We start from the raw sequence: 22,158 nt of genomic DNA, 5'->3' as shown, positions 1-22,158 counted from the left end.
CCTAAACTAAAACTGTAATTACAGTGCATTAGTATTTAATCCAAATATGTACTTCCTGGGGGGAAAAACCATAAGAAATGCTTTGGCAGTATATAAAATGGTACATTCATTTTACAATCATAAGCCACAGCAAAGTTTAAAGCTGCATCTTACTGGCATTGTCATTAATAAAATTTTAAACCTTTCTAATTTCCAGTGGGTAAAGTAAGCATGCAAACTAAACGCCCTGAAATTATCTAAAGCAACATGTCCCTCTCTGTTTGTGATGGACGCTGAGTGGGTTATATTTAATGTTACTTCAAACAAAGAAGCTGGAATGTGATACTGCGTGCAGCCTTTTGGCCAGCAGATCTGTGGGAGTCCAAAATAATGAGGTCTAGGTTTGTAATTTCAGCATTCCATAATTAAGAGTTTGTTCAGTTATAAAAATAATTACACGCAAAAATTGCGTTGTTACTTCCCAGGAAGTCAGTAGCTTAAATAGAGCCAAACTCAAGCAGCAATTGTATGTTTGGCTTTTCAAGAGTTTTCAAGTTGTACTTGGATTACCACAAAGCATGGAAAATGTTAGTGGAAAACAGGGCAAACAGTGTCTTTCTTAGAGTCTGAGGAAGCAGAAAGTGTGCAGAGCAGTGTCTGAGCTGCTGTGATAGAACAGAAGAAGGCATCTGCAGACGGCATCTGGCATTTTCCCCTCTGACTAAGCAGCTTCTAGTGGCTTCAGCTTTTTTCTGCTTAGATGCCAGCAGCTTCTTTGGGAAGCTGGGAATCAGCTGAGCATGGGGTATTTTTTCTTCTTCCTTGTCTCACGCTGCTGGTGAGCAATGGCAGTGGCAGCTGTGTTGCAATTCATCTGCTCAACGTTTTGCCCAGCAGTGGGGCCAGGCTGCTACTCTGACCTACCAGCTCAGCTGCACTCGTGTCCCCTCTGACCTGCTAGCACCCCTCAGAGCATTTCCATGAGCACCTGAATTGCCACATGAATTTGGCCTCATAACTGACATTGGTTATCCTTACATGTTAATGGACAAATGTAACTAAAACTCTTAGAACGTGTGTCTGTTGATGAGTCATCTTGGATCAAAAACTGGTTTAGTGTAGGTAAATGCTAAAAGACGTTTGTGTGCATGGAAAATTTTGCAGGTATCTTTCCTCTGATATTTTGACATAGTTACTGTCCTAAATATTAAAAATTTAACTAAAAATGCAATAATGGAAAAAAGATCTAGTTTGACTTTTAAAATGATTAATTCAACTTTTAGATTAAGATTTGAGTCAGGTCTTACTTTACCCATCCAAACACAACAGTTTGTTTTTCTGGAGTATTTGTTTTTGTCTGGGAATGCACTGAAATGCAAGTTTTACTTAGCAGAGGCTCAGATTATTTTACAGCTCTGAAGAAAGGAGGAAGTCAACCTTAACTTCAGTATCTTTAAGATTTAGCTGGAAAAGTTTGTCGGAGGGACACAAGGAAATATCTTTGACTAAAACTCTTCTCACCAACATATTCCTTCCTACACAGAAACATGAGCTCTGCTGGCCCAGAAGGAAGGAAAAAGATGAGAGAATGCAACGGATTGATTGATTCTCTTGTGTATTATATTCAAGGAGCTATTGCAGACCATGAGCCTAATGACAAGGTATTCTTTCAGTTGAAAAGCCTTTTCCTAGGGGAAATTGCTAACAGAACTTCTGAGTTTTTTGTTGTTTAGAAACCAGTGTTCAGAAACAGTTGTGATGTAATTGCCAAACTGATTTCTGGGACTTTTAGAACTGCCACCAAAGACAAAAGTTCAGTAAGGAACTTTTTGAAGTATTATTAACCTGCAATCTAAAGGAATCACATACCATAGCATTGGGAAAACTTTTTCAGAATCACTACAGCGCACTAGAAATTTCTGTCTTTTTTAAGAAGTGACATAAAGTCACAGCTTTCAGAGATACTGAAACACTTAGAGTCAAATGTTATGTTTTTGGTTGTCTCAGGGAGCTAGCCGGAATTAAAAAAAACATAATCTGGTTACTCTCCTGTGTATTTAGTATTTAGTGCTATATACCCCTTAGGAAATGAAGAACCTAAATCCCTTTGGGTGTCAGTGTAATTAACAAGCTTGCATCATTTAGAATGGGATTAATTTTCCTAAGTTTTTTAGAAGTTATACTTGCTGCCTAAGCCAGTAACTACAAGGACATTACTCCAGAAGCCAGTTCCTCTTATTCTTTTCCTCCCACCACTGACTGCAGATGAACCCTGAACATTGCTTAGGCTAGATGCCTGTCTATTATCTGGGCAAAGCTGGGTGAGAAGACCAGCTGTCACTTATGAGAAGGTTAGCTGCAGGCTGTGAGGCACTTCTAGCGTGCCTGCTTTAAGTTGTGCTGTGTAGCAGTAATTACTGCACTGTTGTAGCTCTATTCAAGGATTAGTTACTTGAGCTTCTCCATCTCCCTGTATTCAATGCCATTAGCTTCAGGGAGAATCCAGCACATTACACTTGTGCCAATAGCTCCCTGCTGCATTTTGTCTCAAACCCACTCATTCCTTTTTTACTTTCGAAAATGGAGGAACAGGTAATAAAGGTATTTGCCACTAGATTCATCACTCAGAAATTGTAGACCTGACCTTAGCCATGCCCAGAAAGGCACATCTAATTTAAAAAAAAAAAAAAAAAGTTCTACGATAGAAAAGGGCTTTTTCCTTAGGAAAGATACAAAATTTTCCTTTTACTGACACTACGGCGAGGTGTGTACATGATCATCTTTACTCTTAAGCTCTTAAACATTCCTTGGCACACTTCTGGTCTGTGCCAAATAGCACTTGCCCAAACAATTCCCAGGCACAACTCAGGAATTATAATGTCCCAGGACCATTTCCAACAGGCATGCACCCTGCCCCGAATGCAAGCCCTGTGTGCCAGTTGGCCTCAGTGCTCAGGAACATCCCAGGGCATGTTTAATTTATCAGTGTAAATGCAGTCTTGTGGATGACTGTGGCACAAAGACTAGCTCTTCTGTAAGCCATTAGAAGCAGTTAGTTGTTGAAGATCCAAAACTGAAAGCTCTTCCCATGTCTCTACATGTCCTTTCAACTCATGCCAAAGCTTTCAAGATTTCTATTCTTTTGTTATTTTAGGCCACAGAGAACTGTGTGTGCATTCTTCACAATCTTTCCTACCAGCTAGAGATAGAGCTCCCTGAGAGCTTTGCCCAGAGCATATATATGCAAAGAAGAAATATTTCCAGCAATGATAAAACACCGGGCTGTTTTGGAACACGGAGCAGAAAAGTAAAAGAGGTAAAGCACATGCTGAGTTACATCACATTTTGTTGATCAGTTGTAGCAACTTCTGGATAATAAGGCTGTAATCTACTTAGCGATCTGTTATTGATGTATCTGGTTGTGTGACACTTACTGGCCCCAAAAATGTAAATTTACTGACAGCCTTTCCTAACACCCATTATCTTGTTCAGCTACTGCTACTGAAGATGGCATAGAAATTCACTTTTTGTTAGTTGGGGAATACTGCCACTCAGTTTCATCCCCTCTGATGGATCAAAGTGGTATCTGAACCATGTATAGCAATTGTGCAAGTGCCCTGTCTATAAGTGGGCATTCTGATGGTTTCACCAGTGAAACCAGCAAAAGGTGACTTGTCACTTCCGTGACTTGCTGGGTTTGGCACCACCTCAGGACCTCTTCTTTTGATGCCATGTGGTACAGATCACAAAGATCCTGGCAACTGGGAGTTCTTGGAGGAAAAACAGGTATTAGGCCCTAGTGTCCGTTGCTGAGAGATGAGAAGCAGCTCCCCCCATACCTATCTCCTCTTTTTGGACAGAGTGGCCAGTATAATTAAATATTGAAATATTACATGTAATTTGAGTTCACAGCCTGACAATCTGCAAATAATTTGGTCATAGAGAGTTACAAAATGGCTAGTTTCACTTGTGATACATTAAGTCATATAAGGTCACTATGTCTAAAAGCTTGATCTATTTATGTGTTTAGAAGCAGCAGGATACCCCGCTACCTGAGGAGAAGAGCAATCCCAGAGGTGTTGAATCGCTCTGGCATTCCACACTGATTAGGATATATCTGTCCTTAATAGCAAAAAGTACCAGAAACTATACCCAGGAAGCATCCCTGGGAGCTCTTCAGAACCTCACAGCTGGCACTGGACCAGTAAGTCAGCTTTTTTCTTTTTCTTGTCATTTAGTTCTGAGTGTGATTGCATAGAGTTTAGGGCTGCAGTGCAACATGCGTACCACACTGAGCTCAAATAACCACTGAGGAGTCACTGGCTCACAGACTTGATCAAGCAGTGCAGCTATTTCTTGCTTGGTAAATACGGGGACTGCTTCTTCTCAGTCTGTGTACACATCCATGTGTGGAAGTTGCTGATTCACTGCACAATGAGGCATGAATAGATGTTAAAAGCACCAAAATGTGGTTTTGTGGAACATAATCAGTCTTGCGGAGAGAAAAAGGTTCTCACACTACCACAGATCACTTTTGTGGTGGAGAAACTAATGGCCTCTGTCTGAGGAACTGGCCGAAGAGCACATGGGAGAAAGAGAGCTCAAAACTTCCTTTGTATCACCTTCCTTTTCTGTTGCAGCTCATAGGTAGCTCTGGATTTAAACTATTTTATGCATGCTTAAACTGATGTAGAGAACCTGCTGCATTTTTTGTGAGGCTATACATTCACAGTAATGACACACTATTGCCATGTACCTTATAACAGATGCCATTTGCAGTGGCCCGGACTGTTGTTCAGAAGGCAAATGGCCTTCCAAGTATTCGAACTATGCTTCATGTAAGCCACCCGACGGTAAAGAAGACAGCAGTCTCACTGCTCAGGAACTTGTCTCGCAACACCTCTCTTCAAAGCGATATAGGTGAGCAAAGACTAACATTGTCTCTTGGGCTTTCTTTCTCTGCTCTTTGTACCTTAAAGTTTTCTTCTTTAAAAAAAAAAATGTGCAAAAAAACCCAATATGTGAGGTTAATAGATTTTTAGGTCAGATACTTGCAGTCATTATACAGGGTTGAAAATAAAAAGTTTTGCCTAAGTGTGGTGGTTTGACCCTGGCTGGACTTCAGCTGGCCACAAAAGCTGCTCTGTCACTTCCCTGTGCAACTGGACAGGGGAGAGAAAATACAACGCGTGGCTCATGGGTTGAGGTAAGTACAGGGACATCACTCAGCAATTACCGTCATGGGCAAAACCGACCTGACTTGGGGAAATTAATTTATTACCATTCAAATCAGAATAGGAGAATAAGAAATAAACCCAAACCTTAAAAACATCTTGCCCCCACCCCTCCCTTCTTCCTGGGTTCAACTTCACTCTTGATTTCTCTACCTTCTCCTGCCCAGCATCACAGGGGGATGGGGAATAGAGGTTGCGGTCAGTTCATCACATGTTGTCTCTGCCACTACTTCCTTGTCAGTGGGAGGGCTCCTCATGCTCTGCCTCTGCTCCAGCATGGGTTCCCTCCCACAGGAGACAATTCTGCAAAAAATTCTCCAGCGTGAGTCCTTTCCACAGGCTGCAGTTCTTCACGAACTGCTCCAGCGTGGGTCCCTTCCATAGGGTGCAGTCCTTCAGGCACAGACTGCTCCAGCATGGGTCTCCCGTGGGGTCACAGGTCCTGCCAGAAGCCTGCTGCAGCCTGGGCTTCCCACAGGGTCACAGCCTCTTTCAGGTATCCACCTGCTTTGGCGTGGGGTCCTTCATGAGCTGCAGGTGGATACCTGTTGCACGGGCACAGCCAGCCTCACCATGGATTTCACCATGGGCTGCAGGGGAATCTCTGCTCCAGCACCTGGAGCACCTCCTGCCTCCTTCTGCACTGACCTGGGCACCTGCAGAGCTGTTGCTCTCATGTATTCTCAGTCCTCTCTCAGGCTGCTGTTGCTGTTGTGCAGAGGGTTTTTTTCCTTTCTTATATATGTTATCACAGAGGCACTGCCACCATCACTGATGGGCTCAGCCTTTGCCAGCAGCAGATCTGTCTTGGAGCTGGCTGGTTGGCTCCATCAGACATAGAGGAAGCTTCTAGCAGCTTTCCATAGAAGCCACCCCTGTAGGCCCCTAGCTGCCAAAACCTTGCCACATAAACCCACTACACTAAGACTCTAACCTCCAGTTTTCTGTAAATTGTGTATTCCTCATCAGATACTTCCATTGATGTTACTTTCAAAAATAGATAATGGAATTATCTACACAGATTTGGAGAGGGAGTTTTTCCTCTGCTTAATATAGGGTAAAGGAAGATGAGTGCTGAGTTCTGTGCTGCCACAGCTATGTAATCCTTTGCAAGAAATCATAGAACATTTTTAATTCTTCTAGCGAAGTTCGTTTCTTCTTCTTTTAAACACAAAGCTTTGGAAGCTTGCAGCTTACAGTTTTCCTGCATAAGTTTTTTGAGAATGGAAGCTAGAAGATGCTATAGACAAAATAGTTCAGTCTTTTTAGAGAACCTTATTTCTAATATGTTATAATTATTTTCCCATCGGAAGCCATTTCTATTCTGAGTATCCTTATTTCAATGTAATGTACATTTGAAATCTTTTCCTACTAATAGGATAAAATTTACATCAGTTGTTGTCCTTGTCCTCTTCTGTGTACCCACCAATGGGGGAAGGGGAAATTACTGGCATACAGCTGCCTCATGGGGCTGATTAACCTCCACAATTCTGCAGAGCAGTCTCCTGAGCACCATTTAATCCTTAGAGAACATTCCCTATTAATAAAAATATTATAACACATTGTTGGGCTGATTTCAAAGGGATAATCCACAAGATGTTAAAAATTACAAGAGGTGAATCCCCCAGAAAGAGTAGAAATTAAACTGAGGAGAAGCTGGAATTTCATCAGGAAAAGCAATTTATAAAAGAATGTGGGAAAGACAGAATAGCAGGAAGCTTTGGAGGAAAGGGCTTCGCCTCACAGTCATTTTCTTGCTTTACCCATGGTTGAGAGAACTGGGGGAATTACAGATAAATCTTATCTCCATCAGAAGGTGTTCTTTTTGACTGACTGAAAATATGCGTGAATTCAGTTCAAATTCTCCAAACAATTTTGACCAAAGAAAAACATTTGGAAGGGCACACTGTTTCCTTGTGTCTGTATTTATCAAGCAAAATGAACCTTTGATATTAAATTGAGATAAATCTAATATAAAACATCTGTGAAAGTAAAATTATTGAAAAGCATTAGAAAAAATCCCATTTTACTTGAAAAAATAATGTTTGATCTGAACTGATATTTCCATGAATGGAAAAAATGGACTATCATGTCTGACATGATTGCTTTGACTAATACTTAAGCATAGAAGGTGGTTCATTCCATTTTAAAAGTCCTTTTCTAAATGGCATGTACTTTAATCTCAATATGCATGAACCTTGTCACACACCCATCTGAGGAATGAACAGAACTGACAGAGCAAAGCACTGTGTCCAGGTGAAACAATGGATAGGGAGGGGAGAATGGGCCGAAATGCCCCAGGCTATTGCCCAGCGCTACTTCTTACAGTGGGAGCAGCTGGCATGAGCTCTTGCTGACTGCTGTGATTTTCTCTGTCAGCTCTGGTCCACGTGGCACGGATGTCACAGTGTACGGTAGGGCTCAGCTGCTGTCTAGAGCTGTTTGGTTGGCTGGTGGGGTCACATTCAGTGCGGTCAAAGTGATGGGGTGTTTCTTGAATAGGGTTGGACTTCAGGGTATGGCATTCTCATTATATAACTCACACACTGGCTCAGAGGCTGGGTGTGTGCATCCGCTTACAGCCGATCACTGATAGGTGCAGCACTAATTGTGCTGTAGCCAGCCTTTCTCACCTGGTTGTGTTCCACTATACCCATGATTACCTATAGGACACACAGGGTTCCTTGGGAAGTGGCAGCCTGCTGCTAGCACACGCCTAGTGACCTCACTACAGTACATGAGGTATTAATATTCTGTAAGAGGCAAATTACGTACTGTCCAATTTAGTGTGGATGCAACTCAACCTAAATTCTGGGGGTGTAATGCAGGTATGACCATGACTGCTGTGAGAGCACACAGCATCCTGATGTGTGGCAGTGGGAGGAATAAGGTCTTGTAGGACCCCTAGATAAATCTGCACCTGTTACTAATGGCATTATTTATCTCTCTTCCAACTTACAGCTAGAGAGGTTTTGCCTGATTTGGTCTCAATACTTCCTGAGTCTGTCCTGGTTTCTGATATTGTCTGTGAAACCACGGCATCCATCTGCTACACCTTGTTCAATTTGACACAGAACAGTTCACACAATGCACGGCTTCTCCTGAATGCTGATGGCCTACCAAAGATTATTACCATCAGCATGAATGACAGGTAAGATGGTTGAGAAGCCTTCCTCTCTTGCTTTTCCTTTCCCTGGGGAAAAAAGAAACTGCAACCTCTGCCACTTGTGAGGGAAACACCATTGCATCTCACGGTACAGGAGAGCTTAAACAAGTGACCAAGATGTGAATAGAATTGCACATACTGGGAAATGCAGAAAAATCTCTTACAATAACTCTTGTATCCACAGCTAAATGTGCCATGTTCCAGCATTTTAAATAACTCCTCAGAAGATAACTGCACAAGTTTGTCTATATTCTGATATATATATAGTGGCTGATCATCAGATCTTACCTGTCCCCCAAAAATTTCTATCTTTCCTGTTCCTTGTAACACAGTCCTGAAAATCTTTAGGAGTAAAGCACAGGGATACATTTTACAGAACTTATAGAACTGTACTTAAAAAATGTTTGTAAAGTGACATTTTAGAGAATATATCTGAAATTCCTTTAATCATTCTTTAATATGTAATCACATGTGACCAATATTTACTGGAAAAATAATGTTTTATGAATACGAATAATTATTCTGTTTGCCTTCCTATCTTTTTACAAAATGAAAGAGGAAATCCATCTCCGTAAAGGAGACCTCATGAGGCCCTGAATAGTTTAAATCCTATCTAACTAACCAGAGATTTTACCTGCTAGAAAGATCCTTTTGAATGCTTGTTATGCTGAGGTGTATTTTCCTCAGCTGAAAATGAATAGTATGATAGCTGCTCTAAGATGAAGGCTATAAAGAAGTGCTTCATTTCTCCCTAATTTTGAAGAATGAGTGAAGCAGGGAGGCATGATTCATTTGTTTCAGTAGTGAGGACAGCATGAAACACGCTAGAATACCTACAGAGCAGTAAAACAGCATTTAGGAGGTAAGAGAGACAGAAAAAATGCTACAAGGTTATGTTTGCTGAGGTCTGCATATGCATTGTGATTATGAAGTGGGAATTTAAACATGTTGTATCATTCTTTTTGCAAAATCACAGTAACGTGTTCAGCAAAGCTAGTAGGGCTGCTTCAGTCCTCCTCTACTCCTTGTGGTCACATACTGATCTCCACAGCGCTTACAAAAAGGTAAGATCTGGGTTAAAGAGAAGGCATGTTATCTGTTCTTTCAGAACTGGAACCCTCTCATTTGTCCTTTGGGGCCCTCAGCACTTCTGCACTGTTAAGAAACAACCTATGATAGGATTTCAAGTGGTCTCTGAGTTTGGCATTTCTATTATCTATCTATATATCTATCCTGCACAAGTAATGCATGCCCTTAATTTTTTCTCATCTGTGTTCATATTCTCTCCCTCTGTGGTTTTATATCCAGTGGCAAAATTTATAAAAAAACCTAGCTGCTGCCTGACAGAAGTTTCAGGTGGTGAGAGGTGATGCTCAGTAGGTGTCCATCCACCACTGACTGAACCAACCTGACGCAGAGGGCCTAAGGTGCCAGCAAAAGCAAAGGCAGGGCAAAGCAGCTTCCTGTTTTAAAAACAGAGCCGTTTTGTTCATGTTGTTTGTATGGTTTGGGAGCCCAGATGTTACTTACATTCAGACAAAAAGCTAGGACCTGGAAGGGTACTAGCAAACTTTTACTGCCACAGTCAAGCTCAAACTGGCATGACCACCATGAATCAGCCAACAACCTAGTTTGTTTCTTTCCTTTTGAAGTTCTAGGACTGCTTTTTCAACAGACAGCTGGGTTGACTTCAACTGACCTACCTACCTTCAACCTGTATTTCAGTTTTCATTCCTTGTTCTCTTGCCGTTCAGAATTTGTCACCTAAAATTCCCAATAGCCTAAAACTATTCAATTTTTTCAAGCTCTAGCCTTTATCATTGATTAGTCAACTTGTTCCTTCTTGCAGATCTTTTGTTGAAATTTGCTCAAAAAAAGTTGTAGTGTAGTATACTTTAACAGTTTTACATCACACTCAGCATTATACTGCCTCACAATCCAGAAATCTGTGTTCAAGAATAAGGGTGCTGTACCCATATAAACCCTTAACTGGATTTTGTCATCTGTTTTTTTGCAACTGCATTCCTGACTTGACTGTACAGGATTACCCCTGATGGCATGAATTTTCTGAAGTTACTAGTACTTCAGGTATACCTATAAGACACATTTTTTTGGATCTGAGTGTCAAAAAATGCTGATTACTTGCTGTTTCTGTACAAATTGGATCCTCTAGAGATACCAGGTATGGCACTGAAAACTGTAGGCAACCTAAGGCCTAGACATTTTTGAAAAGTCAGTGTAATAAGCAACAGAAATCATTGATCAAATGAGAGTGATAAAATCCTGAGTAATTTTGGCATTGCCCAGTACTCTTAATTCAGATAGGGTTAATATCAGTTGACATTAGTCACCTAAGAGTCAGGAGTCTGTAGAGCTGAGCTAGAAGAATAGGTCAGTGGCGAGAGTTAAGCAACTCAAATGATTCATCCCACCTATCTTACACTGAATGGAGTCATTCCTGGGAGATGCCTCTTCTGTCCCTGTAGAGGACTCTGCCTAGACCCCTACCATGGCTCCATATCAAGCTTTTAGGCAGCGGAACCCACCCTTCCCTTGCAGAACAGGCACTGAAGATAATGAATTATTCTGTTTCTTTCATTCCAAAGGCTGACTTTAAGAAGGCAGATTTCATCAATACCCGGACCACAAAAGCCTATAACTCACTAAAAGATTGAATCACAGCATACCACTGAAGACAAATGAGATCATACGTCAGTTAACGTAACTATCTTCACGCGATTGGTGTTGCCATCATGAACCAGAAAGTATCTCAGAAAAAAGAGGCTGATTTTATGTAAGACTTGAGTGACCAGAGGGTAGCTGTTTTATGTTTTTAATTCTAATCACTGTGCTGTTACTGTATATATCAACATAAAAATAACCAAAGATGGATTCTTCAGGATGTCTAGGTGAAGGTTCATCCAGGTTAGTTTTGTCATTAATCAGACCTTCAGATGACTGCCTTTAGTCTAACAGACATTTATACAGAAAGGTTTGAAATGCTGATTGGCAGCAAATTCTTTTCAGACTATTTTATACAGATAGTTTTCTACAGTGGGTAAGCATCAAGTACACTGCTCAGGAAGGACATAATAGTTTTTCACCCTTTTGTTTCTTCTCACACACTAAATAAGAATCTTCAGACTGTGAGTATACACAAGAAGCTGTTTCACTACCTGCATTATAAAAGCACGAATGAAGTTAAAATTATTATTTTTGTATTGATTGTGTTCACATGCTAACTGGTTCTTAAGCCTCTTTCCTTTGAGATTTCATCAGCAACAGCAATAAAACTGATTTTACGTAGGTCTTATCACTCCTTACTCCTCTCATCCTCCCTCACGTGGCTGTTGGAATTTATAACCGTGTCCAGAAAGGGTTTTAACTAGAACCACTATGTTTCAGACACTATGTTTCACACACTTTGGGCTGCACCCATCATTCTTTGCTAGTTGGTGGAAGAGTTATTTGCTGGTGAATCAGTGATTATTTTAAGAAAATTATATTTTCAAAACAATTCTGTTGATAATCTGTGTATAACAAAGGGAGTGGAGTCTTGCCTTTATTTTTTAATAGATACATACATACAAGAGGTTAGGTTCTGTGCTACTTAAGGAATTCATCTAATCCTGCTTCATATGCTTTTACTTGAAATCATCCTCCCTACAGCAATTACGTGCAGTGTGATAACTGAAGGACTATGTCTGCACATGTGAGAATAGGTAACAGGAGGACAAAAATTCCAAAGCACCTAAAGGATGTTCCCATTATATGATCCTCAGAGAGGGAAAAGAAGCACTAAAAAACCCCATCTGATACCTTTAGTAAGCAAGATTCATCTCAACAAACCAGTAGTTAAACTGTCCATTAAATCAATGGGAAATTTATATAAAAATATATAAAAATCTGTGGATTGGATTATCAGCTGACATGATCTGGCATTGGTCTTCTGAAATCAAGGGAGTTAAGCTACATTTTTGGCAACCAAGACTTTGGCATATGTATTTACAAGCCTTCCTGCATGAACAGAGCCTGTCCTGTACCCCCATGCTCAACTGTTGGCACGGGAACTATTACAGCTGCTCTTATCAAGAAGGGGATGCATAATCCTTCGAGTTCCTACCAGAAACTTACCACCAGCAGACTGTGACATTACACTGTATCCAAACTTATTTCTGGATATTGGGGAGCTAAATTCTGCTGGTAGATGCACATAGCTCTCATAGGGTTCCCAAGAAGTCCCACGTGCGTGCAGAACAGAATGTGTCCTGGGGAGGTAAGCAAACAATGCTGCTTCCCCACCCCAGATCATTTTCACAGGTCTGTTAGTCCTCTGCATTTGCTTTGAATAACTCAAATGAAATGCATTCCAGTAAGAGGTTTTAAAAATACTGTCTTTTTAAAGAGGTTGTTTTCAAAATACTCTAGGTCCAAAAACAACATGGGGAAGGGAACTTGCAGCACCACACGTTGAGGGAATTGTTTTTACAATTTTGAAAAATATGACAGAAAACAGACAATTAAAATTTAACTTTTTCTTCTAACTTGTTAAGCCAAGTAACTCTGCATATGCCATGAATGAATAAACACCAGGAAACTTGGATAAGTCTGCTTTTACTGCCCAAAATTTAATGGGAGACAAAATTAATATACAAAGAGTAACCTGAATACAGAGTAGCATGGGAATGAAGAACTGGCAGTGTAAAGATCAGGAAGGGGGCTTTTAGAAATACTCAAGCGCTGGTTTAGTTCTGTGAAACTCACACGTTATTTAGAAAAATACCAATGCTGGGCATTTTTAAATGCCCTACTTCTACCAGTAAGGTGTCCTTAGGAAGGGGTTGCAAACTCTTCTACATTGCTTCTATTGATCCAGTGATCTTAAAGGTCTTTTCAAACCTAAATGATTCTATGATACTATAATAGTGCCTTTTGAAAATCAAAGCAGTGTTCAAAAGTCATGAAGTATTATCAGATCTGGCAACAACTGAAAGCTATAAACAGGGATGAGAAGCAATGACACACCTTATTACAACTGATCTCCTACTCGTATGCAATCAAAAACATTTCATCAGGACTCCAAAGAAAGCAAAGAATGTTAGTCAGAGAAATAATAAAGTGTTCTCTTTAATGCAAAAATAATCTGTCTTTGGTCTTTGTTATTAGTGAACCTACTTGCTGGGATGCAGCAACTGTATTTTCAAGCATTAGCCCTTTCTTTAAAAGGGAAAATTCATTTTTTTAATTCAATCTGGTTACAGAGACTTAGACTTCTATGACAGGAGAATGTTATTGAAGGCAAGCTGTGTAATGCTCCTGTTGGCATCAGAGTACAAGACCTGTCACAGCTTTATTTGTCCTGTATTGCTGACTTATCAAGCACTTAGCATGCTCTGTCTTCACCTCTCTTTAACTGGTATTTGCCAGTAAACTTTACCATGGGCCATATCACCTCACTGGAGATCACAAACATAATTAGAATCATCCTTATTGTAGGGACTTGAAGAGTATAGCCTACTCACTTGTTCCTTTACAGAGAGGAGACTTGAAACCTTGAATTTAAACATACTGGGTAGTTCCAAAAAGTCTTTGGCTGAGCAAGGAACTGACCCCACATCCTCTTTTCTTGAGATACTGTCTCAACCACAACTCAGTACAACCACCTTTCACTGAATTATTTTAGTAGAAACTCTTAATTAGTATGGGTAGTGTTGTAGTAGATACCAAATAATATAGACAGTCATTCATTGCCAAAGAATTAGTCATTCCTCATTTAATCCTCTTAACTTTTTTCTACTGTCATTAGTTCTTAATATTAGTGATTTTTCTTCTCCCTCTCTTGCTAAATAGAATTAAGCTATGTAAAATATTTCATTATATTGTGCATGGACATAGGCTTTATGTTACTTTGCTTTTTTGTGGGGTTTTTCTTTCGAGTAGGAACATTCTATCTATTAAGAATGGTTCAACCCTCCGTTCTGGTCCCATACAAAACTGCAGGTGAGATTAACTGGCACCATCATGAGCCACAATACAAGAAGCCCAGCCCTTTCACCAGCTACTGCTTGGCCTGGCAGTACATCCTCAAAAGGCAACCTGTTAAAGCTGAGGGTGTCTCAGACTGCCTGTTTGCTTCTTACCATGTTTAGCTCTTAGGCTGCAGCTTGCCAGAGGCATGTTTTCGTGCCTTTAGGATTCAGGACCAAAATGCCCAACAGTATTCCTCCACAGCCCTCTTGGGGGGTGGTTCATGAGGTCGCCCAATGAGCACAATCACAATGTGAATCACACACAAGCTGTGCAAAGTGATGAGACAAATGTTGCCTAATTATTTCATCTCCAGTAGCTGCTCTTCCATTTTTTTACTTTAATTGCTTCTGATGAAAACCTCAGTTTACATTCCTGACTCATACTCGAGACCCAGCCCATGGGGAAGATAACATGACCTTAAGGCATCGTCTGATATGAGAAAAAGATCTGGAGACAGCAGCAGAAATCTGACTGGAGAAAATACACATCTGAGCTCAACATCACAGTGCATCAAGGACAAGGCATGAAGAATCAGGTGTTAATATGATCGTGTGAGTTTATACCTAGCATTTTGGTTTAGATGTTGCACAGCATCTGCCCATTGAAAACCCAGCAGGGATATCTGCTCAAATATACCAACGACAAAACTGGTTTTATTGCAGGTAGTATAGGTAGATCAGGATTTTGCAGTTCTCTACAGTTATACTTTGGATATTTTAATAGGTTTGAGCATGATGAGGAAATAAACCTATTTTATCTCATTTCACATGTTCAGAGCCAAAAACATTTTATTATACACATTAGAGGTATTATCAGCTCAGGATCTGGAATTAGTTTGCTTGCATTCTTTCTTCAGCTGTATCTTCCAGTGCTGTGTCCAGTGTGACTGTGAATAATTCAAGTTTACAAATTTTTCCATTACTTAACCTAAGCTCCTATTCCCTTATTTGTATCCTATTATTCTTAGTGATTGCTCAGATCAGCCTAAATATCCACAGATACAAAAAAGAGGAAGCAGGCATTTGCCTTACATGTCCTTAGCAGCTACAGTTTAGAGCCAATACTGCAAATCCCCCCCGAGGTATCAGGGCCTTCTGAACATGTCCATGCCCTTGGTCACAGAGCAGGCAGCACCATGACCCTGAAAGGGAACAGGGACACACCAGCTGCAAATACAGTGCTCGTCCTTAACATCTTTTTTCCACACTGACTACATATTCCCTCTGAAATTGCACAAGGCTTTCTCTTACCTATGCCCGCATTTGCAGTCCCTAAGCTGTAACCATCTATAGGGCCATAAGCCAAGCTGCCACCACTCATGACTTGAGAGGTGTTGGTCTCAGAAGTCCCCAGCCTGTTCTTACTTTCAGGGGCTCAGAAGGACACCACTACCGCCTCCAATGTATTTAGGCATCTGGGAGCCCCTGTAACTTAAATAAGAGATTTCAGGTGTCTCTCAGTTCTAGAGAGATTAAAGGGCATTGTTTGACCCTCACAAATAATTCTTACTGTGTGTTCACCAGGAACTGAAATAGCCAAGCCTGCACCACTGCGTGAACACACAAAAATTATAAGAGTGAAATGGGCTTTTTTAGCTGCTGCCTAAGAGGGTAATATCTTTCTGAAAGTTTAAAAACTTTCTGAAGCCCATGAAGGTCATAAGATAATTGGCCCCCACCAGGATAGCTGTGTTTGGCTTGGAATAACAACAAAATAAATCAGTAATGTTGTATTATCAGTGTTGAGATCCGCCTGGAAAGTTCACACTGTGCCTCAGGATACATGAGATACATGAGCACACTTGAGTTTAACTCAAAACACTGGACATTGGGCATAGCCCAATTAAAAACCGCATGAGTTTAAACTCTACACAACTTTTTAAGGCTGGAGAACCTTGGATGTGGAATGCAGAATGACTGATCTGTAACTGAGATTAAAACAGACTTTGTAGAAAATAAACTGTTAACTAAACATGAGGAAATAAGCTTTTTCATCATAAAATTTGCCCTTTGTACTAAAAACGTTGCCACGTAGTTAGGATGGTCTCTGTGATGTTTTTGTGCTGTGGTTAACTTTGCATTTGCATTGTAGTTACACCACTGTAACACAGGATGCTGCGGGGAGAACAATGGAGGCTTTCAAAGACAACCTTTATCGCTGAGGGGGGACAGGGTGGCCACGCAGGCTGTCTGCTCTCCCTGTTTGCTAACATGCTGGATTAGGTGTGTTATTCATCGGCTTCATGCTTAAAATGAAAGCTAGGATTATAGGAATTTTAGTCTATCTCTTTGAAAATTAAAATAAGGATCCTTAGGAAGTTTCATCTTTTCTGATGCTAGGAAAAAAGCTGCTCTAAACATATGATATATAGCCTTGAAATAATATTTTATTAATAGGATCATATTTCCTGCTTGAAAAGCATATGGACAAAGATTAGAGGTTTTAAAATAAAGGGAGGCTATGATGAGAAACCCAGGCCTAATCATACACGTGCTGATGAAAAGGAGAATCTACGAAGTAATGTCTATGAGCAGCATGGTTGTCTTCTTTTTTTTTTTAATTATACTACTACTCAACCTGAAAATAATTAAAACCTGGAAGTCAAAAACTGATGCTTTGCATAGCAGTAATGTTCCTGCAGGTATTATTGCAAAAGTTTTGGCACAGCTTAAATGACACGAAGAGACGGTGGGAAAATTGTCTTCTGATGTGACAGATTGGAGCAGAGGCATTTGAAAGAGGTGTGAGTGCCAGAGCAGGTCAGTGAGCAGGGGGCAGGAAAGCCGGAGCATGGGGAGGAGGGAAGGGAGCTGGCTTCTCTCTGGTGAAGAGTGAGTGATGCTGAACCTCCGGTCAGAAGTGTTAGTGGACAGGGCCAGGCAGCAAATGCTACCCTGACAAAAAAAATTATGAGGTGGGCAAACTGTGGAAGTGAGAAAGACGAAACAAGTGGTGCGGAAAGAAAAGAGAAATTTCAGAAGTTCTGAAATTCACTTGGCAGACAGCAAAACCATCTGGTTGCCAGGTCAGAAGCACTTCAGCACCTCCAGCAAGGACTCATCTCAGGAGACCATCACTGCAAACCCCACAGGATTGCACACAATTCCTTTCCCAACCTGTACATGGCGCGAATGAGAAGCTGGAGTGAATATTGCCATGGTTGAAGGGCTGGGCATTGCTAAGGGGTTTTGTTTTGCAAGATTCTGAGGAACTGCAGATGGAGCTGGGGGAAGCCTGCACTGGTCTGGCACTTGCCTTTCGTACAGCCACGTCTGTGGGCCAGCAGCCTAACCAGTGCGGTGCCTTCCAAACACAGCACAGATTACCCCTCCACCAAGGATTTTTTTTCTGTTATGAAGAAAGGTGGACAGATTCACCATTACCTGGGATTAGGGTTGTAATTAAGTTACTGTGAGAGCAATTATGGGTAGTAAATAGGGCACAATGAATTCTGTATTAGTCTATAATATGCTATAATATGCTAATATATTAGTCTGTAATATGCTAACCTATAAAAGAAGAGGTATTTAGTACACCTGAAAGACATGGAACTGTGCTTTACAGGCAATCCAATGCAGTGGCTACAGAGGTATATTTCTTAAATTGACATTTTTTAAAAGACAGAGAGGAAAAAAAAAAGAGAAAAAACGTAAGAACCTGAGATGGTGTGATACAAGAAGGTGTTTATATGTAGATTTAAAAGTTGGGCCCCACAGTTGCAATTTTGTGTATTTTTCAATGGAAAAGTGCTTTCAAATCCTACTGTTCTGACTCAGAAAGAGAAAGGCCCAGCACCCCCAGCCTGATCCACCACAGCACAGCACCGGAGCAGCTTTGGAGGAACGTTTACTGGTTCACATGCAAGTTTTGCCATGTGACTTGAACAACAAAATGTCAGGCACATGGTGGTTGCTCTGTCCTTGTGTACACCCAACTCACGGCAACCACCCCGGCCCACCCCTGAGCCATGTGAGGCTCTACCTGTCTGCACATGGTGTTGAACAGGCGCCTTTTTTCTCTCTGCTGCCACAGCAAAAACAATGCTCACAGCTAGCCAGCTGCTGCATGTCATCGGGCTGGCTCCCCTCCTGTGCCTGCTGTACCAGTGCAGAGCAGGATGCCACACAGTGGGGACACCCGTGGGGAGGCTTTATGGAGCAGACACGTGGCCTGTGGGACAGATGCTTTGGCAGGGATTATTTGAACAAATCTGGGGTGGGCACAATACGGCAGCTGTGGGGGGCTCTGCGCAGCACAGAGGTGAACAGTTGGTTTCTACCTGTCCTGTGGGCACTCACTCCTTGGGAAAAATGCGATTAGCAGCATCGATCCAACAGTTGTCGCAACTGCAGTTGGCAAAATCCTTGGAAAGTACATTTCTGCTCTCAGGTTCTCCATTAAAGTCAGCAAACATCAGCTAGTTGGTTCCCAGCTAGGAAAGAAAACGAAGGTAAATAAGGTGTAGCCCTGGACAATGGTCCCTGATCTTTTATGTGTTTACACCAACCACCTGCACTGGATAGATTATTTTGCTCTGTCACGCTTTAAACTCGTGCAGTCTGGTTGTGGGGCCTTAGCTAGAATCTACTTCTCTGTAGACACGCAGCTAAAAAAAAATAAAAATCAGTGTAACATCTCAAGCCAGAGAATCCTTTTAGCCCAGTTCTTGTTAAACATTAAATTCTTGTTAAATGCTCATGACCCTGTGGTTTGGGCAAGACACTCTCCTGACTGGTAACAGAGTCACTGGCAAGGATTCTTTCCTTCACCCCAGGCAGTCCCCCCAGGATGTTTAACTCTGGCTATGAGCAAAGCCCCAGCATGACCTGCTGTCTTCACAAAAAAGACAGCAAATAGCCCATAGCTAATAACGACTTTCAGCAGAAGCATCGTTATTGGAGGGGGACAGTTTTACATTCTTGTAATTTAACAATAGGTTTTTCGGGGTAAGAAGAGGGAGGTGAGGAGGAAAAGAAAAGGAGGGTTTCTGTCTTCCCAACATTTTTTCTCTTTCTGGGCCATTAACAATAACTCTTTTCTTAAACTAAGCAAAATATGATTCTTCCCTCATTGCCTTCCAAGATAAATCAGTTAATGTTTTTTTGGGAAGGCCTTTGTACAACATGCTTGCTGAAAATTGCACACACGATGTAAAGTACAAATCATCTTTGCTTTGGCCTAGCAGACAATTTCTGAAGGTGACATTTCACTAACAAAGTTGAGACCAGAAATAATCCAGCAGTTCCATCTCTTCTCTCACATCAAAGTCAGTTCCGTCTTCTGTAAAATTAGCAGTGAAGTCAGGGTAATGTATTGCTTACCTCCATAAACCCCAAAACCCATTCCCAGACACAGGAAGGTCAGCACAGGGTGGAAGGAAAGGAGGGTCCCAAAACAACGGATGTTGCAAGCATGGCTGGAGGATTTTCTTGCCAAAACAAAGTGAGATACATCTGTTTGGGTCCATCTTCGTTACAACAGTAGCTGAGTTAAGACAATGGTCGCTCACAGGTCTACAAGCTCCACCCAGGTAGGGAGGGTTAAGGTTGTAACAGTGCAGGAAAGCCCCGTGGGCACACAGAGACACACACACTGGTGTCTTGCAGTACCTCTGTATACAAAGACCTGTATCCTTCAGGGGGGTGAGGGGGAATTTAAAAACATGGGTTCTGTAAGGGATACCCCTAAAATAAGGGGTAGCTCATTGCCAGTGGTAAGAGGTTTCAGAGGCTCTCAGGATTGCTTTCCAACCTGCCATTTCACTGCAAAGGGGTACATCAGGAGATGCAACCTAGCTCAACTGAAACTTTGTTCACATGCAGGATAATTTCTGAAGGCCAAGAGAGCCATGGCAAACATCTCATGCCTGTTTATTACTCCTTGAGGAGCTTTGATGTGAAGCATCTTCAGAAATATTTTTCTAGTTGTTGGAGTCCTGTATTTCCCCAAACATACTTCTCAGAAGTGGTACCATAATGTCTGTGGGAATACCCCAGATCCAGCATTTCTGTGTAAAGTGGTGTTTAAAAGCCCTGTGTGCTCATATTCCCTCTTGATGCCAAGTCACTTACATGTCACTGGCTTTCACCCATGGCTGAATTCAGCAGACCATCACCATACCGCATCACTTGCCATTGTCTTCTTCCTGCTATGACTTTCTCAAACCTGTGAACCCTTCCCTGTATAGCTCTGACCCTTGTAATTTGCAGGTAAGGAGATGCAACCTGTGCTGTGCAGTACCTAGATCTTTGCACCTGTTTGATAAACTGCATCCATGATAAAGATTTCATAGGATAAAGTCTGATTTGGAGTCTTTTTTCAAAGGTTTCTTATAAGAGACACCTGTCCCCATAAACAGCTTTCTACACTTAACAGCTTTTGAGGATGTGGGAGAGGTAGTTGTGTGAAAGTTGAACTTGTAGTTTGATATAAACAACGATGTAGTAAAACCTCAGGCTGTAAAAAAAAATTAAATCACCATGCCTTGGATTTTCAAGTTCTGTTAAAAGCTTGCTGTAACTGAAGCTATTAACTTTTTTTTTTCACCAGCAATAAAGCAGCATGAAGTTTAGACTGTTTAAAAATCCTTTGTGTTCATTGGCCTATAGTTTTTAAATGCTTGGCCTTAAATACAGCTAGTTTTAGAAGCTCAGGAGTTTTGCCATCCTGTGCTTTCATTGGTGTTCCACAGACAGGCATATTTCTCTACAGCATCTATCCCTGTTGTCACATACGCTGTACATTATGCACATATCATTACAGGTGGTCAGCTCTTCCACGTACACCAAATCAACTTGTTGCCGTCCAGAACAAACTTTCCATTTCTTTTAGCATGTATTCTCACTGGTCTTTGCAAAACACAGGCATGCTGCTCTCACAGTTGCGCTGCTGCTGATGATGCCTGCACTAGAGAGTAAGGGCTTACTAGTGGAGATAATAGTGATCTTGCCACCCAGGAGTATTATGAATAACTGAAAAAGTGTAAAAATAACTTCAGGTTTGGATGTTAATATTATTCAAGAGAAACAGCCTACAAGTTTTCTGAAATCAAGTTTCCTAGGAATACTGTGACCCTCCTCAGGAGCAGAAACAAGACTCAGCAGTTTGAGGGTCTGCAGCAGGGGCACACAGACTCAAGCACTTGGCCAACAGATATCTCAGTGTTCAAGAAGTGCAAATCTCTGCACTGAGGGTGGAATAACCCTGGACATCAGTGACCAGCTGAGCAGGTGACCTGCCATAAAGGGCCTGGGAGTTTCAGTGGAAACCAAGTGAAACTCAAACCAACAGCACATTTACACTGTGAACTGGGGAAACAGCAAAATGGGCTGTGAGGAGAAGCATGGCCAGCAGACCAAGGGAAGTTATTGCTCCTGTTTGGCAGGGAGTAACACTGCACTGGAGTGCTGTGACTTGAACCTTCCCATTTAAGGAGAGAGATGCCAAGAAGCTGGATAGGATCCAGCAGAGAGCTACCAAGGCAGTGAGGAAACTAGAGCACACAGAGTGTAAGAAGAGGTTGAAGGAGAGGAGGCAAAGTGAGGATGTAAAGCAACCTACAAGTACTTGAAAATAAGCCCCAGAAATGGCAGAACCAAGCTTGTCACAATAGCGACAGGTGGGAAAGCAAGGGGCAACAGGGCAACAGCATCAGGCTGAGGTTTGGAATATTCAGGTTGGGCATTTGTAAAAAATTTCTTTCCAGGAGAGTGGTGCCAAACTATAAATGGCTACCTAGAGAGGTCAGAG

At 41.5% G+C, this 22,158-nt stretch overlaps 1 protein-coding gene across 1 annotated transcript in view; it reads left to right on the top strand.

The window, feature by feature from the left end:
• The window catches only part of PKP2 (plakophilin 2), a 44,489-nt gene extending 32,802 nt beyond the window's left edge, over nucleotides 1-11,687 (top strand). The window contains exons 7-13 of the mRNA XM_055712483.1: nucleotides 1,523-1,640; nucleotides 3,134-3,295; nucleotides 4,010-4,183; nucleotides 4,746-4,899; nucleotides 8,175-8,364; nucleotides 9,356-9,443; nucleotides 10,986-11,687. Coding sequence (XP_055568458.1) covers nucleotides 1,523-1,640; nucleotides 3,134-3,295; nucleotides 4,010-4,183; nucleotides 4,746-4,899; nucleotides 8,175-8,364; nucleotides 9,356-9,443; nucleotides 10,986-11,054 — 955 coding nt within the window. The 3' untranslated portion in view covers nucleotides 11,055-11,687. The remainder of the gene's footprint in view (nucleotides 1-1,522; nucleotides 1,641-3,133; nucleotides 3,296-4,009; nucleotides 4,184-4,745; nucleotides 4,900-8,174; nucleotides 8,365-9,355; nucleotides 9,444-10,985) is intronic.
• Nucleotides 11,688-22,158: the final 10,471 nt, after the last annotated feature.

This window comes from Falco cherrug, chromosome 5 (assembly GCF_023634085.1).
Source record: "Falco cherrug isolate bFalChe1 chromosome 5, bFalChe1.pri, whole genome shotgun sequence".
Classification (NCBI taxonomy): Eukaryota; Metazoa; Chordata; class Aves; order Falconiformes; family Falconidae; genus Falco; species Falco cherrug.
The sequence above is the reverse complement of the archived record's forward strand: the minus strand, read 5'-3'. Positions and strand labels throughout refer to the sequence as shown.